General features: G+C 40.6%; 1 protein-coding gene, 1 long non-coding RNA gene and 1 pseudogene across 5 annotated transcripts in view; 1 reads left to right on the top strand and 2 right to left on the bottom strand.

Moving 5' to 3' along the window:
- OPA1 (OPA1 mitochondrial dynamin like GTPase) overlaps window positions 1-1,072 on the bottom strand; it is an 84,795-nt gene extending 83,723 nt beyond the window's left edge. The window contains exon 1 of one of the 4 annotated variants that reach the window (XM_008534895.2): window positions 532-1,072. In XM_008534895.2, coding sequence (XP_008533117.1) covers window positions 532-563 — 32 coding nt within the window. In that variant the 5' untranslated portion in view covers window positions 564-1,072. The remainder of the gene's footprint in view (window positions 1-531) is intronic. The other 3 variants (XM_008534879.2, XM_008534887.2, XM_008534869.2) reach the window with 3 other exon arrangements.
- LOC139077021 (uncharacterized) lies at window positions 43-27,273 on the top strand. Its single transcript, XR_011529149.1, has 3 exons — window positions 43-369; window positions 18,254-18,408; window positions 26,089-27,273. It is a non-coding gene; the product is annotated as an uncharacterized lncRNA (long non-coding RNA).
- On the bottom strand, window positions 11,146-11,625 carry LOC103560767 (non-histone chromosomal protein HMG-17 pseudogene; annotated as a pseudogene).

Raw genomic sequence — 27,273 nt, 5'->3', positions numbered from 1 at the left:
CGTCACTGCTCCAGATCTGACTCCAAATCACGTTCACGCAGCGGACTAGGGAAAGAAACAGAGTCCCTTTCACCCCAGGAGAAGAGTGAGAGGACCTGCAAGAGCAATGTACGCCTGGCGTGGAAGGAGAAGATAAAGACTGTGAGAGTTAAGAGAGACGCAGAGACGGTGACACACGGATAGAAGCAGAGACCGGGGAGGAAGAAGGCAAAACCAAGAAGCAACTAGAGACAGAGATAACAGCAAGGACAGAAGGGTGAAAGGGGCAGGGACAAAAGGACAATAGAGACTGGCCAAGACTCAAAGGCGCCCAGAATCTTCGCGTGGCACAGAACAGGGACAGGGCCAGCACTGGAGCCGGCACCTCAGGTAAGCCCAGCCACGGCTCCTGTCACTCCAGATCCTCAAAAATATCCCGGAATGCTCCACCGCCCTCCACCTAGGCTGAGAGTTAAAATCTGCACATTCAGGAGGTAGTGATGGGACAACCCGGTTTTCCGGAGGCCCCAGAAAGTCAGTGCCCGCACTTACCAGGCCACGGCGACCCGGCGAAGTCGCCACATCCCGCCGGCAAGGAGGTCACACAGGCGCCGAGACGGCCACGCGGGAGCCCCGGTGTCAGCCCCAGTCAGGCTTCTGCTCCAGGAATGACCCAGGAAGAGGCCCTCGGCAACAAGGGCACAGAGCAGCCACTGCGGCGCTCTCAATGGCGCACGGACTTCCGCGAGAGCCGGCCCGGCACCCGTACTCAGTCCGTCAGGCAAACCACCACCCCGCCCTTCCTAGGCGGGCAGCACAAACGGTCCGCGGAGGACTGGAGCATGCGCTCAGAGCCACTAGAGAGGACCAGTGTAGTTCCCTTCCCCGCAGCCCGCCCTGCCCTTTTTGTGGGTGGTAATTCTGAATTCGAGCCTCCCAAGTTAAAGACTTGGAGAGTCGAGGGGTGAAGGGTTGAGCAGGGATACGTAGGGTGAAGGACGTGAAATTCAGATTGATAAATTCTCACTGGGTGGTACCTAATTAAGAAAATTTAGGTATTGAGGGAGCAGAAGGAGCCTAGCAAATCCCAACTGAGTAATAGAGTAATAAAATAATGAAAAACAACGCTTGCTCCTTTATCCCACCCTCTCCATCTGCGTCTTTGTTTACAAAGTGCTTTCATCTTCACAACAGTCTTGGGAGACAGGAGGAGGAGTCATAGGCAGGTTAAATGCTTTAGAGTCTCTGAAGGTCAGAGCTGCAAGAGGCTTAGATCAATTAGCCCAGCTATGGGTTTGGAATAACCTCATGCAGTTTATAAAGGCATCAAAAGTGATTTGGTTCATTCACTCTTTAGCTGGCTTTCATCTGGCTCTTAATTTGTTCAAATGGCCTGTGTCAAGTCTCCAACAATTGCATATTGCCAGTGGTCACAGACCTGTCAGCATTCAGCTCAGAATGTTGGGTGCCCAGCACTCTCCTCCGGAGTCAGCTTTCCTTTCTTCACTTTCAGGCCATCACATTCTCCTTTCTCTCCTGGAGCTGCTGCTGCCCAGCCTCTTTTGCTGGTTCCTCCTCCTCTCCCAAACCTCTCTATGATGAAGGGTGCCAGCTCTCAGAGGTCCTGGGCCCCTTCCTTTGTCTAACTTCATTTTCTCTTTCTGTAATCTAAGTCGCTTGTATGGCTTTAAATACCTTTTTCCCTTCCAACTCTTATCATTTTATGTTTTATCAGGAAACTAGGGCCCATAAAAGGGATGGGCCCTGTGAAAGGCAAAGAAGTCAATTCGTGGCATAGCCAGGACCAAAATCAAAGGGTCCTGTGCCCCTCCTTCTCTTCAAGGGCACCACCCCCCACACATGCAAAGTGTGAGGAAAATTCCTTTTCCATTAATCATCAAAATCCTAAGTCAGTATCCATCTATTCACAACACCAGCAAGTACAGACCCAGCCATTGGGAGTAAACTCCCCAAATTCAGGACTCTGGGAATTTTCTTTATTATATTTATTGTGGTGCCTATTTTCATGGCAGGTCTAGATAGGAACTTGCTATAGCGACCTGTGCAAACTGTAGATCTTTCCAGGATTGTAGAGTTGTACAAAAATTTCCTTTGTTACTGTTACTTCCTGGATGTTTTAGAAAAAAAAAAAAGAGAGAGAGAGAGAAACCAGATAATAGCAACCCCTTTCATATCTGGGTTATCCTTACATTTTACAAAGCCCTTCTTTTTGAGGAAGATTATCCCTGAGCTAACATCCCCCGCCAGTCCTCCTCTTTTTGCTGAGGAAGACTGGCCCTGAGCTAACATCCATGTCCATCTTCCTCTACTTTATATGTAGGATGCCTGCCACAGCATGGCTTGATAAGCATTGCATAGGTCCGCACCCGGGCTCTGAACCAGCGAACTTAAACACTATGCCGCCCAGCTGGCCCTACAAAACCCTTCTTTTGCAATTCTACCTCTAGGCGTTTATCCTACTGAATCACTCTCATGTATGTGCAAGGATGTATGCAGGATGGTGTGTATTTCTGCATTGTATGAAATAGCAAAAGGTTGGATTCAACATGATTAAAAGATAAACTGAGGCATATTAAAAATTTTAAGAGTTTATTTGACCAAAACTTCATTCAAGTCAGGCAGTTTCAAGCTAAAGTGGTTAGGAGTGCTCCACCCACAGGAGCTAGGTGCAAGATTTTTGCAGAAAAGACAGGAAGTGAAGCAAGGAAATTATTTGATTAGCTATAGCTTAAGTGGTTGCCTTATTTGGGAAAACCTGGTTGGCTATTTGTAATTAGCTGTCTCAGGTTTCAATTTCTTAACCTTGAGACATTTACAAGCTTAGGGTTTGGTTTGCTTGGTGGGCTGCCAAGGCATTAGACCACCTCAAACTAATGGCCTTCTTTGTTTAATTAATTTAGTAACATAAATGTCCACAGATAGGAGCTAAATAAGTTATATTCATATTGGCCAAGAAAGCCTATGAGTTAGATTTCTTTGTCCTGATAAGGAACAATCTCCAATATGTAGTATCACATGAGAAAAAAAGCACAGAATATTGTGTGATAAAACTACTACCATTGGTCCAAATTCAGCCTGCAGTCCTATTTTATTTGGCTTATGTTGGGCTATCCAGTGTTTTAAGAATACTATTGGATTTGTCAAAACCAAGAAATTTCACATTAAAAAAATTCTATTTTCTCTTAAAATACCAGCTCTGACAACATCAATCCTTGATTCTTACATGCAAAAAAATCAGTTGCAACAAAGAGCCAAATAGGTTCTATCCTTCAGACATGCTTGTCCTCTCCAGCAGTTCACATTCTTTCCTCAAGTCTTCCTGAAATTGAAGAGTACATCAATTGCTATATATCATGAAGCTTTGCAGAAGTAAAGAACATAACTATGGGAGTAAATTATGTGGTGTCGAAAGAATACAATTGAAGATGGCACATGCAACAAAAACATCCATGTTATTCATCTTACATGCCTGACCCAGGAAAGTATTTGAGTTGATCAGCCCTAGTGAAGTGCAGTATAATATTGTGATTTATAATAAGAAATACATGTTTGGTCTTAGTCCCCTTTCCTGGCCCACAGCTCCCAAAACTCTTGTATTTTTCTAAGTGATTAGAGCAAAAGGGGCATCTATTCTTAGACTATGTGTTTTTTGTCCTCTAGACATTGCTCCAAAGTGATAGAGGTGAAAAGAAGGACTACTTATTCATAACAAGTCCCTTTCAACCACACCTGAGTTTATGTTAATGGGGCGACTTTTGGAAAGCCTCTGAGGATGGGGGCTGGTTGCCAGGGGAACCAGTCATGAGACTAGAGGATTGGATATTTCAGCACGACTCTCCACACCCCCACCTCTGAGGAGGCAGGGAGAGGCTGGAGGTTGAGTAAATCATCAATGGCCAGTTATTTAGTCAATTATACCTAAGTAATGAAGCCTCCATAAAAACACAAAAGGATGAGGCTCAGAAAGCTTCGAGGTTGGTGAACAAGAATGCATCCATGTGCTTAGAGGATGGCACACCCAAATTCTAAGGGGACTGAAGCTCCTGTGCTTGGGACCCTTCTGGACCTCACCCTATGTTTCTCTTCATCTGGCTCTTAATTCATATCCTTTGTAATAAACTGGTAATCTAGTAAGTAAACTGTTTTCCTGAGTTTGTGAGCCACTCTAGTAAATTGAACCTGAGGAGGGGCTCATGGGAACCTCTGATTTATAGCTGGTTGGTCAGAGGTACAGGTAACAACCTGGACTTGTGCTTGGAGTCTGAAATAAGGAAGGGGACCAGTCTTGTGGGACTGAGCCCTTAACCTGTGGGGTCTGATGCTGTCTCCAAGTAGATAGTCTCAGAATGGGATTGAATTGCAGGACACCCAGCTGGTATTTGGAGAGTCTGAGAATTGCTTGGTGTAGGGGTATCAGCTCACCCTTTGCACGTTTGGTGACCAGAACTGTCAGAAGTGAAGTAGAGTACTCAGAGAGTAGACAAAGAGGAGGAGTGTTTTTCCTTCCCAGGCAGGGGCTGGGGAAGGACTTGAGGATGGTGGGTCATGAGTGGAGGGAAGACTTAGTTTTATCATAAACCCTTTTATACTCTGAATTTGTTAACATCTGTATTATTTACTTAAAGAAGTGGATGTTTTTGGGGAGGGGGAAATTCCCCGTCACCACTCTTGAATTCTTTTGGCTGGTCTAGGTATTAAATTGACACAAGACAGATTAACAGAAGGAAAAAAAAAAGCAAATTTAATTTGTGTATATGGAGGTCTCATAGGAACAGAACCTGAAGAGATGATCAAAGGCAGCACCTTTTATACTTTTTAGACAAAGAACCAATAAATTTGTGAGGAGTTGACAAAACAAAGAAACTTAGGCCTTGAGTGCTTAGTTAGTGAAGATCTAAGCACACGGTGTTCACACAGCCTTCTTGGCACTGAATCGCCTAGCTCTGGCAGTAAGGATGTTTTTCCATCTTCTGGTGCAAGAGGAAACTTTTCAGAGTTTTCAATGAATCAGCTATCTCCAGAAAAGGAGATATGGGAGACATTAATGGAAATTGAAATAGTTGGATTTGTTTTCTTAAGTTTTATATGTAAATTTTTACAATAGAAGCTTTTACAAAATTCTTCATCTTGGGAGATGCCCAAGTTTCTGGACACTACACTCTTCCTCTGTGGTTTCCTGGGGAGGGAAACTTGCTAAGTCACACCTATTTGCACCATCATCATTATCAAACTCTCCCTCCTGCTCAGAAAAGCATGGCATAATCTTCATCAGCAAACATTTCTAAATCATTTCCTGTGAATTCTGGCCTGAGGATAAAAAAAAAAAAAAAGAGTAAAATCCAGTCCCTACTCTCAAGTAACCATGGTCTTGTTAGGGAGATAGACACATATATAAAAAGATAAAGATGGGAAGGAGTACACGCTGAGGACCAAGTAAAAGGTAGCAGTTCTGCTACAGGGCAGAACTATAGCATGATCAAGTGGGCTTAAGAAAAATAATTCCGGAAAAACAGAAAAGGATGAATTTGTGAAAAGAGAAACTGAGGGTCAGGAAGACCAGCTGAGGGACTATTAAGAAAGTCAAGGGAAAGGGATCTGAATCAAAATATAGCAATGGGGATAGAAGCGAGAGATCACATGAAAGGATATTTGAGTATTTAAAGCAATGGAAAACTAAGTGCAGAATTAGGGAGAGGAATCAAAGAGGATGGGGGTTTCAAACTGTAGTGAACTGGTAGTGCCAGTGCCAGTCACAGACATAAGAAAGCTAATTTGGAGGGGAGGTGACAATGCTGGCTTTGGGTTGATGATTAATCCTGAGATACTAACTAGTTATCTGAGTGGAAAAATCTATGAGGCATTAGAAATTAAGTCCTGGAATTCCAGAGGGAGGTAAGGTTTGCGATACAGACTTGAGAGTTGTCTCTATAAAGGTGAAACTGAGTCACATGAACCTTTGTGAAACCGTGCAAGAGTTTTAAATTGTAAGTGATTAAATCCACATTATTTTATAATGTTTATATTTTAAGACTAAAATTATTACATGCATGCAATAATTCAAGAAAAAGCAATATAAGGCATAACATTTTCAGATGACATGATTGTTTACATTGGAAAATCCTACGAAATCAATCAAAAAGATAAACTGCTAGGAATAATTAGTTAAGGAGAGTCTCAGAATACAAGCCAATATTTTTTAAAAATTGTGTTTCTATAAACTTCCAAAAACACCTGTGTAGATATCAGGTCCTAATACTTGGAATTTGTAAATGTTACTTGTTTGGCAAAAGAGTCTTTGCAGATGTTATTGAGTTAAGCATCTTGAGATGGGGAGAGTATTCTAGATTACCCAGGTGGGTCCTAAATGCCATCATGTGTATTCTTTTAAGAGGGGGATTTCACACATACACGCAGGAGAAGACAATGCAAAGACAGAGGTAGACTCTGGAGTGATGGCAGCCACAAGCCAAGGAATGCTGGTGACCATCAGCAGATGGAGTAGTCAAGGAACAAATTCTCTATGTCCACTGGTAGTGCAGCTCTGCTGACACTTTAATTTCATCCTCATGATACTGGTCATTTACTTTGGACCTCCAGAACTGTGAGAGAATAAATTTCCATTGTCTTAAGTCACCCAGTTTTGGCCAATTGTTATAGTAGCCACAGGAAACTAATACAACCTGAAAATTAAATGAAAAAGATTCCATTCTTAGTAGCAATATATATATATATATATATATATATATATACACACAATATACATATACACTCACACATACATAGGTGTATACATACATATTTATATATTTATATATATAAAATTAAGATAAATTTAACAAAAGATATACAAATCCTAAACACAGAAAACTGCAAAGTACTCCTGAGAAAAATTAAAGAAGACAAATAAGTGGAGAGATGTGCTGTGTCCGTGGACTAGTAGACTCAATATTGTTAAGATACCAATTTTCCCCAAGTTAGTGGGGGAAATTAGTAGATTATATATTCAACCCATTTCCAACGTAATCTCAGCAGGCATTTATTGTATAAATTATCAAAATATTCTAAAATTTATGTAGAAATGCAAAGAGCCTAGAATGTCCAAAACGAAGAACCAAGCTGGAGCATTTATAACTACCTGACCTCAAGACTTAATGTAAAACTCTTATAATCAAGACAATGTAGTATTGGGCTAAAGACAAACAGATCGGTGGACCAGAATAGAGGGGTCGGAAATAGATCTCCATTGGTGGAGTCAATTGGTTTTTAACAAAAGCACCAAAGCTATTCAATGGAGGAAGAAGTCTTTTTAATGACTGGCGCTTGAACAATTGGATATCCATATGGCAAAAAGATACCACACACATGCCATATACAAAATTTAGTATTTTTATATCATGTATAAAAACTAGTATACATACCAAAAAATTGTATAATTAAATTGTAAATTGTAAAACACATAGCCCTAAATGTAAAAGTAAAAGCTATAAAACTTCTGGAAGAAAATTTTGAAGAATAATTTTCAACTTTGGAGTAGGCAGAGATTTCTTAGGTCACAGAAAGTAGTACCATAAAATAAAAAAATTGGTAAATTGGACTTCATCAAACTAAAATGCTACTGCTCATCAAATAACACCGCTGAGAAAATGAATAGGCAAACCTCAAATTGGGAGAAAATATTTTTAGAATATATATCTGACAAAGGACTCATATCCAGAGTATAAAAGAAACTCTTACAACTCAGTATTAGGATAAACAACCTAGTATGGTTTGAATTTTTGTGTCCCTCCAAAACTCATATGTTGAAATCCTAATGCCCAATGTAATGATATTAGGAGGTGAGACTTTTGGGAAGTGCTTAAGTCATGTGGGTAGAGCCCTCATGAATGGGATTCATCCTTTGATAAAAGAGACCCCACAGAGTTCCCTAGCCCCTTCCACCATGCAAGGTTACAGGGAGAAGACATCCGTAAATGAACCAGGAAGCAGACTCTCACTGACCAGAACAAGACCATGCTGGCACCTCGATCTTGGACTTCCCAGCCTCTAGAACTGTGAGACGTGAATTTGTGTTCTTCACAAGCTACCCAGTTTATGGTATTTTGTTATAACAACCCAAAGGACTAAGACACAACCCATTTAAAAATGGGGAAAAAATTCAAACACTGCACAAAAGAAGACATATATATATATATATATATATATATATATATATATATATATATAAATAGTCAAAGAACACATCAACCAAGTGCTCAATGTTATTAGTCATCAGGGAAATGCAAATTAAGACCACAAGGAGATAGCACTGTATCTTCACTGAAACTGCTGGAATTACAAAAACTGACAATACCAAGTTCGGTGAGTGTGCAGAGCAACCAGAACTCTTAGACACGGCTGGGAGGAATGTAAAATGGTACAACCACTGAAAAATATTTGGCATGTTTTACGAAGTTCGATGTACACATTCCCTTTGGTCCAGCAATTCCACTCTTAGGGATTTATCCAAAAGAGATAAAAACACATATGTACAAAAAGGCTTGCACAAGAATGTTCATAGCAGCGTTATTCGCAATAGCCAGAAACTGGAACCTAATCAAATGTTCATCAGTAAGAAAATGGAGAAGCAAATTTATACAGGGAAATACAAGTCAACAACGAACAGGAATGAACTGCTGATACATGTAGCAACATGAATGAGTCTAACAGACATGCTGAACTCAAAAGAGGACATTCTATCTGATTTCATTTATGTGATGTTCTAGAACAGGGAAAATAGGTGTTGGAAGTGGGAAAGGAACAGTGAGGAACTTTCCGGGGAGATGGAAATGTTCATGTGATAGGAGTCTGGGTTACATGGATGTATCCATTTGTCAAAATGTACAGCTAAGATTCATGCCTTTCACATTTCTGATATGTGTAGGTACATTTTACATAAATCTATAAAAGACAATTGAGTGGGGAGTGTTGAAGTGGGTGGAAATGAGATGAAACAAGAATGCAAAATGCTGATAACTGTGGAAGCTGGGTGGTAGGTACATAAGCGTTCATTATACTTTTCTGTTCACTTTCTATGTGTTTGAACGTTTTCATTATAAAAATGTAAAAATGTATCACGTTTCTTGTAAAAAAACATGAGGGAAAATAAAATGCATCTGAGACAAAGGCAGTCTTATTAATGTGAAGGAGGAGCAGAAGATGAATATGAAAGGCAAATAACCTGTGTGCTGTGGAGAACTCATTCCAGCTGTATTAGATTCCTATTGCTGCTGTTATAAATTACCCCAGCCATAACGGCTTAAAACAAAGCAAACTTATTATTTATAGTTCTAGAGGTCAGAAGTAAATGCATCTCACTGGGCTAAAAGCCAAGTGTCTACAGTGCTAGGACCTTTCAGGGGCCTCCAGGGGAGAATCCATTTTTCTGCTTTTTCCAGCTTTTAGAGGCTGCCCACGTTCCTTGGCTTCTGGCTCATTTGTGTCTTCAAAGCCAGCAATAGCTGGTCGACTCTTTCTCAGATTGCAACACTCTGACACTAATTCTTCCGCCTTACTCTTCCACTTTTAGGGACCCCTGTGGTTACATTGGGTCCACCCAGATAATCCAGGATAATCGTCCTATTTTAAAGTCACCTGATCAACAACTTAATTCCATCTGTATCCTTAATGCCCGTTTGCCAAACACACAGGTTCCAGGGATTAATGCAGACTTTGTGGAGGACTTTATTCTACCTACTACATAGCTCCGTTTAAATTCTTTTGACTGATCTCTCTGTGATACTAGGGAGAGAAAGGGTGTGTGTATGTGTGTATCAGTGTGTGTGCACGTGAAGTTGTAATTCGAGCTCAATGGGTCTGTCTCCTTTAGAGAGTAGAACAGAAAAGCACAACCAAGGCTGAAGTGGGTAAAGAAAAAAGGTTTATTGCTTGCACAAGCAATGGAGAACACCAGGACTAGCTGCCAAAGCGGGGCCCCGCCCCTAGCTTAGTGCAGTTGGAGGTTTTATATGCCAGAGTGCAGCAGATATGTTACAACTGTGTAACAACTGGGCCTTATCAGGGCACGTGTGCAGGCCATTACTTAATGGGTTCAATGCCAGTACATAACAGCTTTAATGCAACGTGCCATTTAGAGCTGGAGCAATTTGCAGGGGTCCTGCTGCAACCATGTAAGTTTCACCGTAGGATGGCAGCATCTGCAAAAACAAGGACATCAACTTCTGAAAAACAGCGCATTTCATTTTCTCCTTGTCTGGAAACACTTGACAGACAGTGTTTAGCTACGGATCAGATTTTCAGTAACCCTTTGCTTGCCTGGTTTCTGGTCACAAAGTATCAAGTTTATCCAGCCCAGCCACACCTGGGAATAGCTGGAGTTTTAAAATTATGTTTCTAATCTTTGTTCTTCATATTTATCCTTTTCTCTTTTTTTCCCAAGCCAAACTGTATCCAGCTTTATTACAGATACTTTTCATAAACAATCATGATATTTCAGCTAGGACATGGGCAGACAATCGTTAACAGTATACAACAACCTTCAAACTCCCTTCTCCAATGGACTACCAAAATCAGAAAGCCACTATAAAAACCGACGAAGTCTTCATGTGATGCTCTGAACAGAGAACGTTTAGAGTGAGGGTTGACATTTCACAATTAGTATGTTGTTTAACATCTTTTCACAAGCCCACCCTGACTTTCAGGAAATGAAATGAAAATGGCAGAATTATCAATCTGAAGATCCACAATCTAAAAAAGCAACTGCTGCTCTTTTGAGGGATGCCATCTCAATGGTGACACTGGACAGTCCAGATTGCCTGACATACCAGTAACCAATTTTGGGGGCTCAGGTCTCAAGAGGTCTCTGGGTTTAAGGGAGTCAGTTACATGCTGAAGGCGGAGAGGGTGAAGAGGACATCAACACGAATTTTAGTTTTTCCACGCCACCAGTACCAAGGTGGCTCATGTGCGTCAACGTCAAGAGATCCCTCCTGGGAACCAAGAGGAAGGTCTCTCAAAACTAGAAGGGAAAGCTGTTTTTTCCCCCATGTCGATCCAGCTTTGGAGACATTCTATTAGTGACATATGACCTTCCCCAAAAAACAACAATGAAGCGTTCCATGTGCTAACAACATAGCTTAAAAAAAAAAGTAAAACAAAATTCTGCATTTTTATAAAACTTGATAAAAATTAGTATTTCAAACTGTACAGTCACCAGAAGTACACAGTTATCAAAAATACACACTCTTCACTTGGCATCTCCAGCACCTCCAGCTTTCTGTGCCTGGTCTGTTTTGGCATCTCCATTTCCTGCAGTGTTATTCCCATCCTTGCCAGCATCAGCCTTCCCCTTTTTCCCTTTGGGTACCTTCTCTCCTTTCTTTTCAGGGGCTTTTTTAGGCTTGAGCTCTGGCTTTGGAGGAGCAGGTTTAGCAGAGAATCTTGTAGATCTCCTCTGTGGTTCGTCCTTTGCCTTGGCTTTGTCTTGCCTTTGTCTTCCTTAGCATCCCCTTCAGCCTTTCCCTTGGGCGTGTTGGCGACGTTGGGACAGTGGTGCTGGATGTGGAGATGCAGCAGTGTGTGGCCTTTGGTCAGCCCAGGGGTCGCTCTCACCTCTTCTTCACACTCCATTTTCTTATTTTTAATGCGTTTTATACCTTTGTCCTTTTTTTCCTGCAATCTAAAAAGAAATCTCAAGTTTGTATTCCAAGTCACAAATTTCATTTTCTGCAGTGGCAATGTGGCTTTTTCTTGCCCTCTAGGTAGTTTTTAAATTTAGTCTTGCATTGTAAATCTTAAAATATTTTCTTTACTTACCTTTATTGCTTTCTGTGTCTGTATTTTAGAGGTCAAGCTTTTTTCATTATATTAAGAATGCAAAATTATTGTCTAAAATTTTTCCTTGTCCCCATCATGAATGAACTCATAGATAATAAAGTTACGGACACGATCTTTCTCTGGATCTTCCCATTATAATGACTACTGTGATTTCTCTTACCAGTGGACACTCATTTAACGTGCTAGGCCCTATGCTACCCTTTACATAGAATATCACTTTCCATTCCTTTCTACAATATTTTTTCACAGGCTTCGTCTTTATTTCTTCCTTGTTCTTCCAGGCCAGGGGGTTTTCTTCGTTTTATGTGGCAAAGTATGTATTGACTGATGGCTAAGATCTTTAAATCTGCTGTACAGATCTTGTACTTAGTGGTAATTCTTCCATGATTCTGGCTAGAGGTTTTTCTCACTGTTATAAATTTTCACATTTTTATTGTTTTCACATGTATTTTAGTAATTAGAAAAAACCGCATTGAGGACGGCTAGTCAGATACTTTGTTGGCTGAGAAAATGTGACTCCTTGTAAACATTCAAACTGAAGCCTTGTTTCAGCTGTACAAATGACCAAGGTGAGATACATTTTTGAAACTGATTTTATGGATTTTTTCCCCCCGCAGACTTCTCTTTTCCTTCCCCCATTGAAAAGGTAGGCAGCTATTGTAATTTCCCTGCCTCAGGGATGTTAGCGGGAAAGAAGTGTGGAGAATTCAAAGGCTCGTCTGGTGAAATCTTTCTCTGAAAACTAAGTCTGGTGTCAGGATTTTGTTAGGAGGCCTGGAGGAGAAGGAGGACCTCAGAGAAGTGAAAGTCGGGGGGTAGAGATTCCTAGAAACTAGAAAGAGGAAAAGTACTCCTCCTCTAGTTGAGAGAGATTCAGAACTCTGAGGGGGCCTCAGCCCTACCAAAGGTTCAGCCTAAGAATGATCAGAAAAAACACATCCAGGTTCAAAGGGGTCACGAGGACAGGAATTTGAGGAAGTCCAGAGGTTAGCTATGATCACTGATTACAAAGACCATTTTCTATGCACATGGTTATTTAGGTTTATTATATCTGTGTTGTGGAAATACTATATAGCAACGTGCTATCGTGCTTCTCTTCCCAACTCTGTGTTCGGTGATACCTTGTTGGTCACTTGAAGTCAGTTATGGTGGGAGTATTTACACCATAGACATCAGCAAACACTACAAACCAGGGCTTGATTGATTGTTTTGTTGATTGTTTAGTCTTAAGAAAGTGATGGAGAAAATGGTAATACTACAGGTTAAATTTGAACGTGTGTTGTGTCTGTGATTGTTCCATTGTGAATAGCACAGAAAATTGTGGAAATATTCTTCCACTATTTGAAAACTATGATCTGACTCAGGAAAGAGTCATGCACGTCATCATGCCTTAAGTTCTGACATACATTTTCATTGTTTTACCTTTCTCTTACTTGTTAATGTATAGGAAAATATCAATATCATAGCAGATCTAAACTCATAGGCCAATGATTTGAGCAAGTTCTTTGCTGAAATGGTCATCAAAATTATCAGCATTTATTCACAGTAAAATTTATAATGAACGTATGCATATATATGTATACTTTTTTTTGGAGAGCCAGTTAAACTTTTACCAGCATACCACTGTTATGCATATATATGCTTGACCAACACACCACTTCTTTTCCTCACTCCATTTCTACCTTTCCATCACTGAAAACTTTTGCTATTGAGTTTTTTCTTTGTTTTGAAGTTTCCTGTATCTCTGACCACTTATATGACTGTCTCATCTTTTGGGCCAATGTTATGCCTGAAGTCTGCAGAAGTATCTCTTTTGCCTACTCCCCAGGTTCTGAGACCTTCTCCTCCAGTGTGCAGGTATTTTTGCTCTATGCTTTGGAACATTTCCTCTTTGTTTCCCTTTTAGACTAAAAACATATCCTCTACCTCCTCCCTATTCTCAAACTTGGCCTGTCCAAGAAATGAAATATATACTGGCCCTTAAGTCATTCTGCATAGTATCTGTACCAATCTCCTTTCCAGCTTGCTAGCAACCTCCTCAGCAAGAGTAGGTTGAACTGGTACCTGGCAGAGGGACCAGCTCCCACAGCCTTGCAAGCTGTTGACAGTCTCCTTGCCCCTCACACTTCGAGTGGTCTTAAGTTTCCTCCGTGGTAGGAAGTGCTGAGATGAGCAGTTGAGGCAGCAGCCTGCTACAACTGCTGTAATCCAAATCCAGCTCACAAACACCACCGGGAGAGGGAAGTCTAACCATCTCCCAGTCTGGAGACCCACCTAAGGAGCAGTGGCGCTTGCATTCAGAGAAGTCAAAATGAATCTGCTCACGGTGATCCATTTACCAGGTTATACCAGTAGGAGAGATGAGAGGAATGCACAGCACCCAAGAAGTTCTTAACAAGCAGGATTGGGTTTACATATGTATATAAAACAAACACAAATTAGAACCCCTTCTTCCTTTGTCCCCTTTGCTCTACCCGGTTAGCCATTTTGTCCTTCCTTGGGAATAGGCGAGATTTAGACAAGCAGAAATGATGAGGGAAGAAACTATAAGGATGTGTGTGGTAAATTTGGGGTTCAGTGACCATTTTAGGTTTGTACTTATGCATCATTCTATTACCATGACATCATAATATGTGTTGATGTGTCTTTCTCCTTATAAAATGAGTTAATATGTGTGAGGCATTTAGAGCAGTGCCTGGCATATAGTAAGCACTTAATAATTGTTTTAGCCGACAGAGGATGGGATAGGCTGCTGTAGAAAATAAACTCCCAAATCTCAAGGACTTAATCACAATACAGAGTTACATCCTTCTCACATGACGGTCCGATGTGCTTTGGGGGGCTCGCCTGAAGGCTGGAGACTCGGAGACCCAGGTTGCTTCCCACTTGAGCCTATGCCTTCTGAAGCATATGGCCTCCAAGGTCACTTTGGAGAGCACAGAGGATTGTCAGGGATGATTTTTAATGGCTAGAATAGAAATGGCTTGAGAGTGACGACTGTGAGAGTGGTTAATAAGGTCAAAGATTTCTGCCCACATCCTATTGGCCAGGGCCTAGTCATATGGCCAACATAACCACAAGTAAAGCTGGAAACTACACAGGAAGACATGGAGACTTGTTGAGACGTCCTATCTCTGCCATTGTAAGCATTAGCTGCACTAATGTTATTTTTCTCCTGGAATGAGATATTTTCTTCTGGTTGTGTATTACTATCTATATTTCCATTGAACTTATAGTTTTAGATTACTTTGTAACCTATGCTCATCTGTTTCTAAAACACCATGAAACCTATTTTTATTTTATTCTCCATAATGGGAGAGTAATCTAATTTTATTTTACTCTTCATAACAGGAGAACCACCAGATTGGCAGTGGCTGAATCTCCCAGAAGCCAGTTAAATGAGGTTCTGGAGTTAAAATTCAGTTGATTTGGGCTGGCCCTGTGGCCAAGTGGTTGAGTGCACGTGCTTCACTTCGGTGGCCCAGGGTTTCACCAGTTCGGATCCTGGGCGTGGACTTGGCACCCCTCATCAGGCCATGCTGAGGTGGCATCTCACGTAGCACAACCAGAAGGACCACAACTACAATATACAACTATGTATTGGGGGGCTATGGGGAGAAGAAGAAGAAAAGAAAAAAAAAAAGAGATTGGCAACAGATGTTAGTTCATGTGCCAATCTTAAAAAAAAAATTCAGTTGATTTAAGGAAATGCAATAGTTTTCACATACCTGAGTTCGCAGTTTGAGATTCACACCTGCTCCATTAAAATATATGCTCCCTGCAGAGAGGTTAAAGGAGATTTAAGTGTCTTCAACTTTCAGGAGTGTTCCATGGAACTGTTAAGAGAGCCTGGTGTTATAAGAGCCCTAGAAGAAAAGACTATCGTGAGGCCCAGCCTTCTAGAAGGTAGGTTGCAACTTAGAGATCTGTTTGATAAAGGGTTAGACTTGGAAATTAATCCTACTGCATCAGGAAAAAAGGTGTGAGAAAGATTCTGCTCTAGTGCGCACCCTTGTTACCTCAGGACATTGGGTTTAGGATATAGGGGATTGGAATTTACCACCCCAAAATCTGTTCCCTTGCCTTGGTTATTTTTAAGAACAAAAGACTCAGGAAGAAACTTTGACATTCCCCCTAACTGCCTGAAAGAATGGAAGACAGAAGGCCTGTTTCAGGAAGGAGATGATACCATAGGTAACCCTAGTATAATATGAACTAGGTGTGGTAGACAGGGAGGAACCTAGTGAGGCCCATTTGATCAGAGTCATCTCCACATCTCACTGTCTTTGCAAGGCATGGCAAACATTTGTTTACCAAACATTTGCTTCTCCATCTCCTTGTGAATTGCCCTCCTCTTGTTTGAAGTCCCAAACCACTACCCCCAACATCCTCCTTTGTCTTTAGCTGAACATAGTATTTAAGGTGGTGGCTTCAGTTATTTTGGCAAGTTACTCAGTTTTCCTGGCTTTCTCCAAGGTTTATGTGTTATTAAATTTGTTTGCTTTTCTCCTGTTATTCTGTCTTGTGTCAATTTAATTTTTAGACCAGGCAGGAGAAACTAGAGGGTAGAGGAATATTCTATCCCCCTACCCGTCTGCCCCAAGGGCTAACAGTTCTACCAGTGGGCAGTGTAGATAATATGATTTCCATTTTTTACTTTTATGAGATCAGAGACATATATGAACTTTCTCAAGGTCATACAGTAATTTAGATGTGTAGGGTGTATTTAGGGCTCAGTATGCAAACCATTTACCTGGAAAAGCAGTGGGAGAGAAACTGGAAAATAGGTTCAGAACAGATCATAGAGGGGATTGAGGATGTTGAGTTATGTTTGCATATTTTTCTTGTGGCAAAAGAACTTAAACATAATTTCTTTGTGGGGAAGTACCATGATCCAAAAGGAGGGTCATCTACCAACCAGGGCAGGATTGGTTTAAGGTGGAGACTGGAAGCAGAGAGCCGAGTTAGGAGGACATTGTAATTATCCAAATGAGTTCTGATTTGGATTATGATTATGGGGTCAAAGATGGCTCTGAAGTTTTAAGCGTAAATGGATGAATTTTCATTTTCTAGTTTTAAGGCTGAAAGATATTTATATGCTTTTAAAAATGAACTTTTTTGATATAGTTTCATTTTTCTTTCCTCTTTTGAAGCTTCTATTCTACCGTGGTGGCTAGTACATCCATACTTCCTTCATTCCAGCAGTGTCTCTGCCAGTGTCGGGAGCACTGACATCTTCATAAGCCAGTTCTGCACTATGCTTTTATGAGTTTTCCCTTCCTGCATAGCCTCCAGGTCACATTCTCCAGCCTTTCCAGAGATTCTGTGGGCCGCCCACTGTTGCTTAATACATTCCTTTCCTGCTCAGTCTCTTCAGAGTTAGTTTCTGTTACTTGCAATTAGAACTTTAACTTATTCATTTTTTTCCTATTCAGTGCCACAACCCAGGTGTTAACTAGAACCACCTTGCGCTGATGATTTCGATGAGATCGATTCAAACCTCATTCCATGGACTGTGGAAAGTCCAATGTCTGTCTTCCCCAAGATTTCTACAATTCTGTAGGAGGCTGAGGTTCTCACGTCTGACTCAGATCTTTTGTTTCCTCTAAATCAGGATTTCTCAACTTTGGCAGTGTTGACATTTTAGGCTGAACAATTCTTTATTGTGGGTGGCTGTCTTGTATATTGTAGGAAATTTGGCAGCATCTCTGCCCTCTGCCCACTCCATGCCAGTAGCTGCCCTGCCCCAGTCATGACGATCAAAAATGTCTCCAGACATTGCCAAATGTTCCCTATGGGGGCAAAATCACCCCTGGTTGGGGAGCACTATTCTGAATTAATTCAGTGTAAGAATTGGCACCTATTGTCCCTGTTCTCAACCAAGTCAACATACGTGTGGGTGGTACTCAGACGTTTTTCTTAATTTCCATCAAAATTTTTTTTAAGTCATAAAAGGTATCTCTACTGGTAGCAAATTTGATGGAAGTTCTGGAGAAATGGAGAGATTTTTGTCATGGATATGCAACCAAATCAAATTTGTTAGATGCCCATGTTCTTCAAAAGTCTCAGTCATTTCTGCGACTTGGGCTCTGGTCTCCTGCCAAGGTGCTAGCCCCTCCTCCATTTCTCTTCTTTTCTATCTACTTCTTCCCTACATCTACTTCTTCTTATATCTACTTACTTCTCTATTCTCTGCTCTTCCCCTCCTCCAAATTCCTGTCCATTTAAAATTCAAAGTGGTTTAGTTATATCATTTTATTTCTCTGTGCCAACTTATCCCCTTAGGATCTCACCTTCTACATTTTTTTTTTTTTTGAGGAAGATTAGCCCTGAGCTAACTACTGCCAGTCCTCCTCTTTTTGCTGAGGAAGACTGGCTCTGAGCTAACATCCATGCCCATCTTCCTCTACTTTATATGTAGGACACCTACCACAGCATGGCTTGCTGAGAGGTACCATGTCTGCACCTGGGATCCGAACCAGTGAACCCTGGGCTGCCAAGAAGTGGAACGTGCGAACTTAACCGCTGCGCCATCAGGCTGGCCCCTCACCTTCTACTCTCAATTGGCATCTCAAGGTATTTTCCTAAAAAAATGGCCCCCTCCCCCATAGTAATTCTGGAACCTATTATGAAGATATTTAAAATTGAATCTTGTTGCAACTGAGGGGGAGCAGAATTCCCCACTCTAGAATGTGTCACTTTGGCATGTGGATTATTTTGAGCTGAAGACAATAAAACTCAGCCCAGCAAACTCAGGAACAACTTTTTACCTCCCCCTCAACTGCCTAAAATAATTTACATAGGGGGCCTGTGTCAGGAAGAGGACGATTAACAAAAATAACTTTTTATATTTGAAAGACATATCTGCATGGCATGGCAGACATTTGTGCACCAAACCTCTGCTCTTCTCAGCCTCCTGTGAATTGTCTTCCTCCCCTGTGAAGCCCCAGATCCCTACCTACTTCTCCTTAGTTCAGGACGGTATGTCAGTTTCAATTACCTGACTGCGGAGGAGTCTCATATTTTTATGGGGCTCCCATATATACAAAATTTGTTTTTCTTCTGTTAATCTGTCTCATGTCAATTCGATTATTAGACCAGCTGAAGAACCTAGAAGGGAAAAAGGAAAAAGTTTTCTACCGCTACACCATCTTCACTACAGCTGCTCCTCCGTAGCTACGGTATTAACCCCACTTTATTGGGAGGAAGCTGTTCTAATGATCTATTGCAGCATAACAACTGCCCAGACTTAATGGTTTAGAACAACAACCATTTCATCATCTCTCTCTTCAAATTGCGTATCCACTTGGTTAGCTTGGGCTCCTTACAGCACAGAATTCTCAGACGAGATCGCTTTTCATGTGGTGGCTCAGGGCTCCTGTAGAAAAGGTTCCACGTGGCAGGACGTGGAAGTTGCTGGTCTGTTAAGGCCTGAGCCTTTACTGTCACTTCTGCTGTGTTGGTTAAAGCAGTCACAGAGCCTGTTAGATCCAAGTAAATCTGTGGTCATCTTTATTTTACCGCAGTCCGTTCTCTGGCCACAAATTTTGACATTACTCCCACAGACAAATTACCCTCTTCCCCTCCCACAATCCCCAAAGTCTCCTTCCATTAAAGTATCAGACTCAGACTTGAGGTCTAGGTTTTTGGTGGATTAGAGAACTAGAAAAAGAGCTAAGAGAGCTTGGGGCTCTGAAAGCTGAGGAAAGAGGGTTGCAAGAAGAGAGTGGTCAGTAGGGTCAGAGATCAAGTCGCACAGACACTGATGAAGGAGAGCTTTGGGTGTGGCCAACAGAAGACGTGCGTCTCCTACCCTTCCTCCTTCACTGGGGGTGCGGATACTGGGAGTCAGCGACCTTCTTCTTTCCCTTTTTGTATGTAATTTTCTTTTTCTGATGATATAAAACATGTTCCTTCCAGGAATATAGAAAATATGGAAAATTACAAAAAAGAAAAAATAATGCATAGACAACCACTAAAATCTTTTGTTGAATTGATTTCCTTTTTTTTGTTTTAAAGATTGGCACCTGGGCTAACGACTGTTGCCAATCTTTTTTTTTTTTTTCTGCTTTATCTCCTCAACCCCCGCCCCCGTACATAGTTGTATATCTTAGTGGCAGGTCCTTTTAGTTGTGGGATGTGGGACGCCATCTCAACGTGGCCTGACTAGCGGTGCCATGTCCCCGCCCAGGATCCGAACCCTGGGCCGCCGCAGTGGAGCGCGCGAGCTTAACCACTCGGCCATGGAGCCGGCCCCTGTTGATTTGATTTCTCTATTCTTTATATAACTATGTATGCTTATATGCGTGTATATATGTGTGTTTGTGTGTATACAGGCATACCTCAGAGATATTGTGGATTCAGTTCCAGACCACTACAATAAAGCAAATATCACAATAAAGTGAGTCACACGAATTTTTTGGTTTCCAGTACATATAATAGTTATGTTTACATTTTACTGTAGTCTGTTAAGTGTGCAATAGCATTATGCCTAAAAAAATGTATATTCTTTGATTAAAAAATATTTTATTGCTAAAAAATGCTAACCATCATCCGAGCCTTCAGTAAGTCATAATCTTTTTGCTAGTGGAGGGTCTTATAAAAAATAAAATCTATTTTTTGCATATCTGTGAAGAGCAATAAAGTGAAGTGCAATAAATGAGGTATGCCTGTATATATTCATTCCTTTTTACTTCCATCCTTCCTCTGATTGTTTCATCACCAGCAAGACTTTTCTGTGTGCACTCAGGGTAAAGTTACAGCAGAATGCAAAGGGAAAGAAATGAGACAATTATCAACACTTGAGTTTTCTAAACAGACTTGAAATTCCTGGAAGAGACATTATTGAGAGAAGAGGATTTCTGAGTCTCAAGTCTGACTTTTGTGTACAAAAGCTAAATTTCATTTTAAAAATAATAGGCTTTGGGAGAATGAATGATGTAAGAGCCAGTTTTCCTGCCACGTATTTGATACAAATTTCACAGCTGAGGAAAGTGAGATTTGTGAAGTATGGTTGGGTTTGGTGTTGGAGTAGGTCTTAGAGACACTCCCATCCCCTGCGGACTGATGGAAGTCCCAGAGTGGTGGGGATGGGGACCTCAAGCACAGAGCTGTGTCTTGATCCCTGGAGAAATCTGAGGGGGCAGTGACACTGACAGAGAAGTCCTTGTCACAGCAGGACCGGCGAAGAAATGAGCAAGGAAGGGCAAGTCTAGCCAGAGACCATACCCCACATTGCCTGTGGCCCAGGAGGCTCAGGAGTGCCCTCGAGTTTACTTGTCCCAAAGATGGTGAAGGACTGAGAGAAGGCTGAGGTAAAACCTGTGGTGGCCCCACAGGGCTCAAAGGAGAGAAGCCTACTATATGCATTATGACCAGAGAAGCAAAGACAAGCGATGGCTCAGCTGATGCCAGTGAAGGACAGCGGACGGCAAAAGACCAGCCGTTCCTCACTCTGTGACACCAGAATCCGGTGAGCATAGACGCCAATCTAACTGGAAGGAAGAGGGAAGAGAGAATCCTTGATTGACTGTTTAAACAAAAATGCTCAGGAGTACCCTGAGGTGACTGAGAGAACTCGTAGTTGACTAGATTCATTTTCTGCCGTCAGGCAAAATGAGGGACTAAAATAAAAATCAGATCTAGATTAAAAAAAGTTACATTTTCTTCATACGGTGACCCAAGAAATATGGTGTCATTGTTTGTGTGTATACGTAAATATGTACGTTCATCTATGTTATTCCCTAAAGTTTTGATCACACTGTTTATAGTTTTACTAAACATTATATCGTGAATAGTTTAATCATGTCATTAAATATTCTTAGGCATGTCTTTATTTTATTTTTTTCTAGGTGTCTCTGCATTCCGCATTTTATTTATTTATTTTTTGTTTTGATGAGAACTTTTAAGATCTCCTGTGGGTTTTTTTTCAGTTATTTTATTGAGGTCATAATGGTTATAATGTTGTGTAATTTCAGGTGTACATTATTATTTATCAGTTTCTGTATAGACTGCATATTGCTCACCCTTAATAGTCTAATTTTTATCCATCATCATACATGTATGCACCTTTACCCCTTTATACCTCCCTCCCACCCCTTCCCCTCTGGAAACCACTAATCTGTTCTCCTTATCCATGTATTTATTTATCTTCTACATATGAGTGAAATCATACAGTGCTTGTCTTTCTCTGTCTGGCTTATTTTACTTAACATTATACCCTCAGGGTCCATCCATGTTGTTGCCAATGGGATGATTCTGTCTTTTTTATGGCTGAGTAGTATTCCATTGTATATATACACCACATCTTCTTTATCCAATCAGCAGCGGATGGACACTTGAGTTGCTTCCACATCTTGGCTATTGTGAATAATGCTGCCATGAATACAGGGGTGCATAAATCTCTTTGTATTGTTGACTTCAAGTTCTTTGGATAAATACCCATAGTGGGATAGCTGAATCATATGGTATTTCTATTTTTAATTTTTTGAGGACTCTCCATACTGTTTTCCATAGTGGCTGCACCAGTTTGCATTCCCACCAGCAGTGTATGAGGGTTCCCTTTTCTCCACATCCTCTCCAACATTTGCCATTTTTTGTCTTGTTACTTATAGCCATTCTGACCGGTGTAAGGTGATATCTCATTGCAGTTTGGAATTGCATTTCTCTGATAATTAGTGATGTTGAACATCTTTTCATGTGCCTGTTGACCATCTGTATATCTTCTTTGGAAAAATATCTGTTCATATCTTTTGCCTATTTTTTGATTGAGTTGTTTGTTTTTTGGTTGTTGACTTATATGAATTCTTTATATATTTTGGAAATTAACCCCTTATCAGATGTATGATTTGCAAATATTTTCTCCCAGTTCGTAGGTTTTTTCATTTTGTTCATGGTTTCCTTTGCCTTGCAGAAGCTTTGTAGTCTGATGTAGTCCTATTTGTTTTTCTTTTGTTTCCCTTGCCTGAGTAGACATGGTATTGGAAAAGATGTTGCTGAGACCAATGTCAAAGAGTGTACTGCCTATATTTTCTCCTAGGAGTTTTAGGGTTTCAGGTCTTACATTCAAGTCTTTAATCTATTTTGAGTTAATTTCTGTGTATGGTGTAAGATAATGGTCTACTTTCATTCTTTTACACACGGCTGTCCAGTTTTCCCAACACCATTTATTGAGGAGGCTTTCCTTTCTCCATTATATGTTCCTGCCTCCTTTGTCAAAGATTAGCTGTCCACAGATGTGTCGTTTTGTTTCTGGGATTTCAATTCTGATCTGTGTGTCTGTTTTTCTGCAAGTACCATGCTGTTTTGATTACTATAGCTTTGCAGTATATTTTGAAGTCAGGGATTGTGATGCCTCCAGCTGTGTTCTTTTTTTCTCAGGATTGCTTTGGCTGTTTTGGGTCTTTTGTTGTTCCATATAAATTTTAGTATTCTTTGTTCTATTTCCATGAGAAATGTCATTGGGATTCTGATTGGGATTGCATTGAAGCCATAGATTGCTTTAGGTAATATGGACATTTTAGCTATATTTGTTCTTCCAATCCATAAGCATGGAATATCTTTCCATTTATTTATGTTTTCTTCAATTTCTTTCAATAATATCTTATAGTTTTCATGTATGGGTCTTTCACCTCCTTGGTTAAATTTATTCCTATATATTTTATTCTTTTTGTTGCGATTGTAAATGGGATTGTATTCTTGACTTCTCTTTCTGCTAGTTCACTATTACTGTACAGAAATGCAACTGATTTTTGTAAGTTGACTTTGTACCCTGCAAATTTACATAGCTGTTGATTATTTCTAATAGTTTTCTGATGGATTCTTTAGGCTTTTCTATATCATGTCATCCACAAACAGCAAGAGTTTTACTTCTTCCTTTCCAATTTGGATACCTCTTATTTCTTTTTCTTGCCTAATTGCTCTGGCCAAAACCTTTAGTACTATGTTGAATAGGAGGGTGAGAGTGGACACCCTTGTCTTGTTCCTGTTCTCAGGAGGATGACTTTCAGTTTTTCATAGTTAAATATGATGTTGGCTGTGGGTTTGTCATATATGGGCTTCATTACGTTGAGGTACTTTCCTTCTATATCCATGTTATTGAGAGTTTTTATCGCAAATAGATGTTGGATCTTGTCAAATGCCTTCTCTGCATGTCTTGAGATGATCATGTGATTTTTCTGCCTCACTTTATGAATGTGGTGTATTATATTGATTGATTTGTGGATGTTGAACCATCTCTATCAGACATGGCTTTATTGACTGCATAAGAGTCCATTATATGGATAAGGCTTTCCTTCCCTTCTTCCCTCCCTCCTTCCTTCCACAATTCTCTGATTGTTAAACACTTGTATCTAACTTTTCACTGTTATATGTAACTTTTTTGTATTTTAAATATTTTTCTGTAACTTGCCTTATTTCCTGGGAAATAATTTCCAAAAGTGAAATTACTTGGTGAAGGTATATAAATATTTTTGAGGCTTCCCATTCATACCGTCAAACTGCCCTCCTGCCTGCCATGCTGGTTACATTCCCACCAGCTTGTTCCCTCACACGGATGTGTCTTTCTTCAGAGACCACTCAGGAGGGTAAAGGCCTGTGTAGATGAACAAAGGGGAGTGTGGTCCTAGAAGATCAAAGTGTCTAAGTATATCTTGACTCTTGTCTAGACTTTAAAACATCACAAGTGACTAGAGCATGAAGGCTGTCCTTTGCCAAAAAACGTAGATTAAATATTGAGCCACTAGGGGGCAGAGTTATCTCAGTAAACCAAGGGTGTTTTCGTACAGCCCAAGCCAGTTTATACCCTCGGTCTAGCTCTCAACTCTGACATCGCCATCAAGGTGGCTTCAATTATTTTAACAGGGTGATAAACAAAAGCAGGGATGCTATAAATTTAAAACAGGCAGTTCCCAATTACTGTAACAAACACATTGTATTCACACTGCTTTTTGAAAATGAACTTTTTATTTTAGAATAGTTCTCTATTTACAGAAAAATTGTGAAAATAGTACAGAGAGTTCCCATATGCCCCAAACCCAGTTTCCCTCATTGTTAACATCTGGCGTTAATATGGCACATTTATCACAACTAACGAAGCAATATTTACACATTGCTATTAACTGAAGACTCTATTTTATTCAGGTTTTCTTAGTTTTAACCCACTGGTCTTTATTGGTTCCAGGATATCACATTATATTTAGTTCTCATGTCTCCTTAGACTCCTCTTCGCTATGGCAGTTTCTCAGACTTTCCCTGTTTTTGATGACCTTGACAGTTTTGAGGAGTACCGGTTAGGAATCTAGTTGAATTTCCCTCTGTTGGGATTTGCCTAATGTTTTTTTTCTCATTTTTAGACTGGAATTATGAGTTTTGGGGGGGACCATCACAGAGGTAAAATGCCGTTCTCATCTCGTCATATGAAGGGTACATACTATCTACATGATTTATCACTGTTGATGTTGACCTTGATCCCCTGGCTGGGGTGGTGTTTGTCAGTGTTCTCCACTGCAAAGTTATTCTTTTTTCCCTTGTCCCATGCTGTACTCTTTGGAAGGAAGTCACTATGAGCAGGCCACACTTAAGGAGTGGGGAGCTACGTAACTCTCCTCGAGGGGCCAGTATCTACATAAACTATTTGAATTCTTCTGCATAAGAGATTGGTCCCTTTCCCCCCATTTACTTATTGACTCTATCCTTTCTTTATATCATTGTGGACTCATGGATAGTTCTTTTATACTTTGGGTTATAATCCAAGTCCAATTTTTAAATTTCCTTGCTCACTTTGTTTACCTTTGGCCTTTGGGAGCTCTCTCAGTTGCTCCAGCACCCTTTGATGTACCTCCATCATTGTGCTGTTTGTTTTTGTTTCGTTTTTTTTGAACACTTCTTACTTTTCGGAACTAAAAGAGGCTCCATGCTTATCTGGTACATTTGCTGCCCTAGGCCTGGAATCAGCCATTTTTTCCCAAGGAGCTCTGGCTCCTTTTATTGGAGAATGGTATCAGAAACCAAGATCTGGGTGCCAGATTTATGTTCACTTATGAACACATTTTGTATGCTTTTACTCTTCCACTAGCTGCTGTAAAGTTCTTAGCCCCAGCCGGGTGTAGAGCCTGGCCTCGGGTCCGGATTTGGGGTGACTACAAATCCATGCTCCTTTCATGTCCAGAAATAATGGCTGATGTGGAAGAGGAATGTCCATTACTGCCTGCAACTGGATGAAAGATTTTGCATTTACTTTTATTTTTCTTCCCCCAGAGAAAGAAGCAGCTTTTGTCACGGAACCACCTGTTTGCGGAAGCTTTCTGGCAGCGACGGAAATCGGTGGTGCTTCCGGTGCCACCACGGACCCAGGATCTCTGGCGGGCTGCCCTGCTCTGCCTGGCAAGATCAGAGGAAGGGGAGTCTATCTGGAGGACCCCGGGCAGGCTTCAAACAGGACCGGGGCCAATCGGATCTGGGAGAGGCAGGGGCTGGTGGGGAGGAAACAAACAAAACATCGCTGAGACGAAAAATCCCGGAAGAAGGAAACATCCTGGCAGAAAAGAGAAGGCCTAATACATGGCCGCTAAGTTTCCACTGCTCCAGGCAGTTCGGAAGTTTGGTGAATCCTTCGTGAGGATTCATTTCCTGCCATCAAGTGAGGTGCACAGGTTCTTTATTTGGATATTTCCTGTATAATTGGAATAAAGTTGCGTTACGTTTGCATCTCCTTATGTTTGGCATAATATTAACTTGTAGCTCATGGGCTCAGCCAAAGAGATTGACACTGTGAAGTTCCCAGTGGGGCGAGCAAGAGACTTCGGCTCTAGCACAGAGATGTTAAGTAAAGCTTAAAGAAATTATGCTATAGCAAAATATACTTTTAATGACATTTACTTTTTCAGATTATGACATTAAAGCATGTTTATTGTGGAATATTAGACGATACAGACTAGTGAATAAAGCAAAGAATTCTCCCACTTCGGGACAGTCACTGTATATTGCTGTATTTCTTCTTCTTTTTCTAATTTATGCCTCCATACATAATATTGGGCTCATGTTGCATATAAAATTTTGTATCTTGTTTTTCACTTAATTTTTGATTACGTTTTTCACATTACTAAATATTCCTGAAAAATTTGATATATAATGGATGCATAGTATTCCGTCATATTGGATATATTCAGTTTGAACTATGCTGTGATAAATATTTGCATACATGCATTTTGAATATAGCCAAAATTATTTCTTTAAGAACAATTTCTAGAAGTAGAATAAAGTGGTGACAGTAAAAGTATTTTTCTTATGGAGTCAATGACAGGAAATGATTCAAGTTAAACAACTTATAACAGTGTTTGGTACATGGCAAGCATTCAATGAATGTTAGGTGTGATTACTGTAAATGTATTTTACTTGATAAATATTAAAAAATAGTCTTCCATAAAACTCCTTTTCACTCTT

The sequence above is a fragment of the Equus przewalskii genome, chromosome 18 (genome assembly GCF_037783145.1).
Source record: "Equus przewalskii isolate Varuska chromosome 18, EquPr2, whole genome shotgun sequence".
Taxonomy (NCBI): domain Eukaryota; kingdom Metazoa; phylum Chordata; class Mammalia; order Perissodactyla; family Equidae; genus Equus; species Equus przewalskii.
The sequence above is the reverse complement of the archived record's forward strand: the minus strand, read 5'-3'. Positions and strand labels throughout refer to the sequence as shown.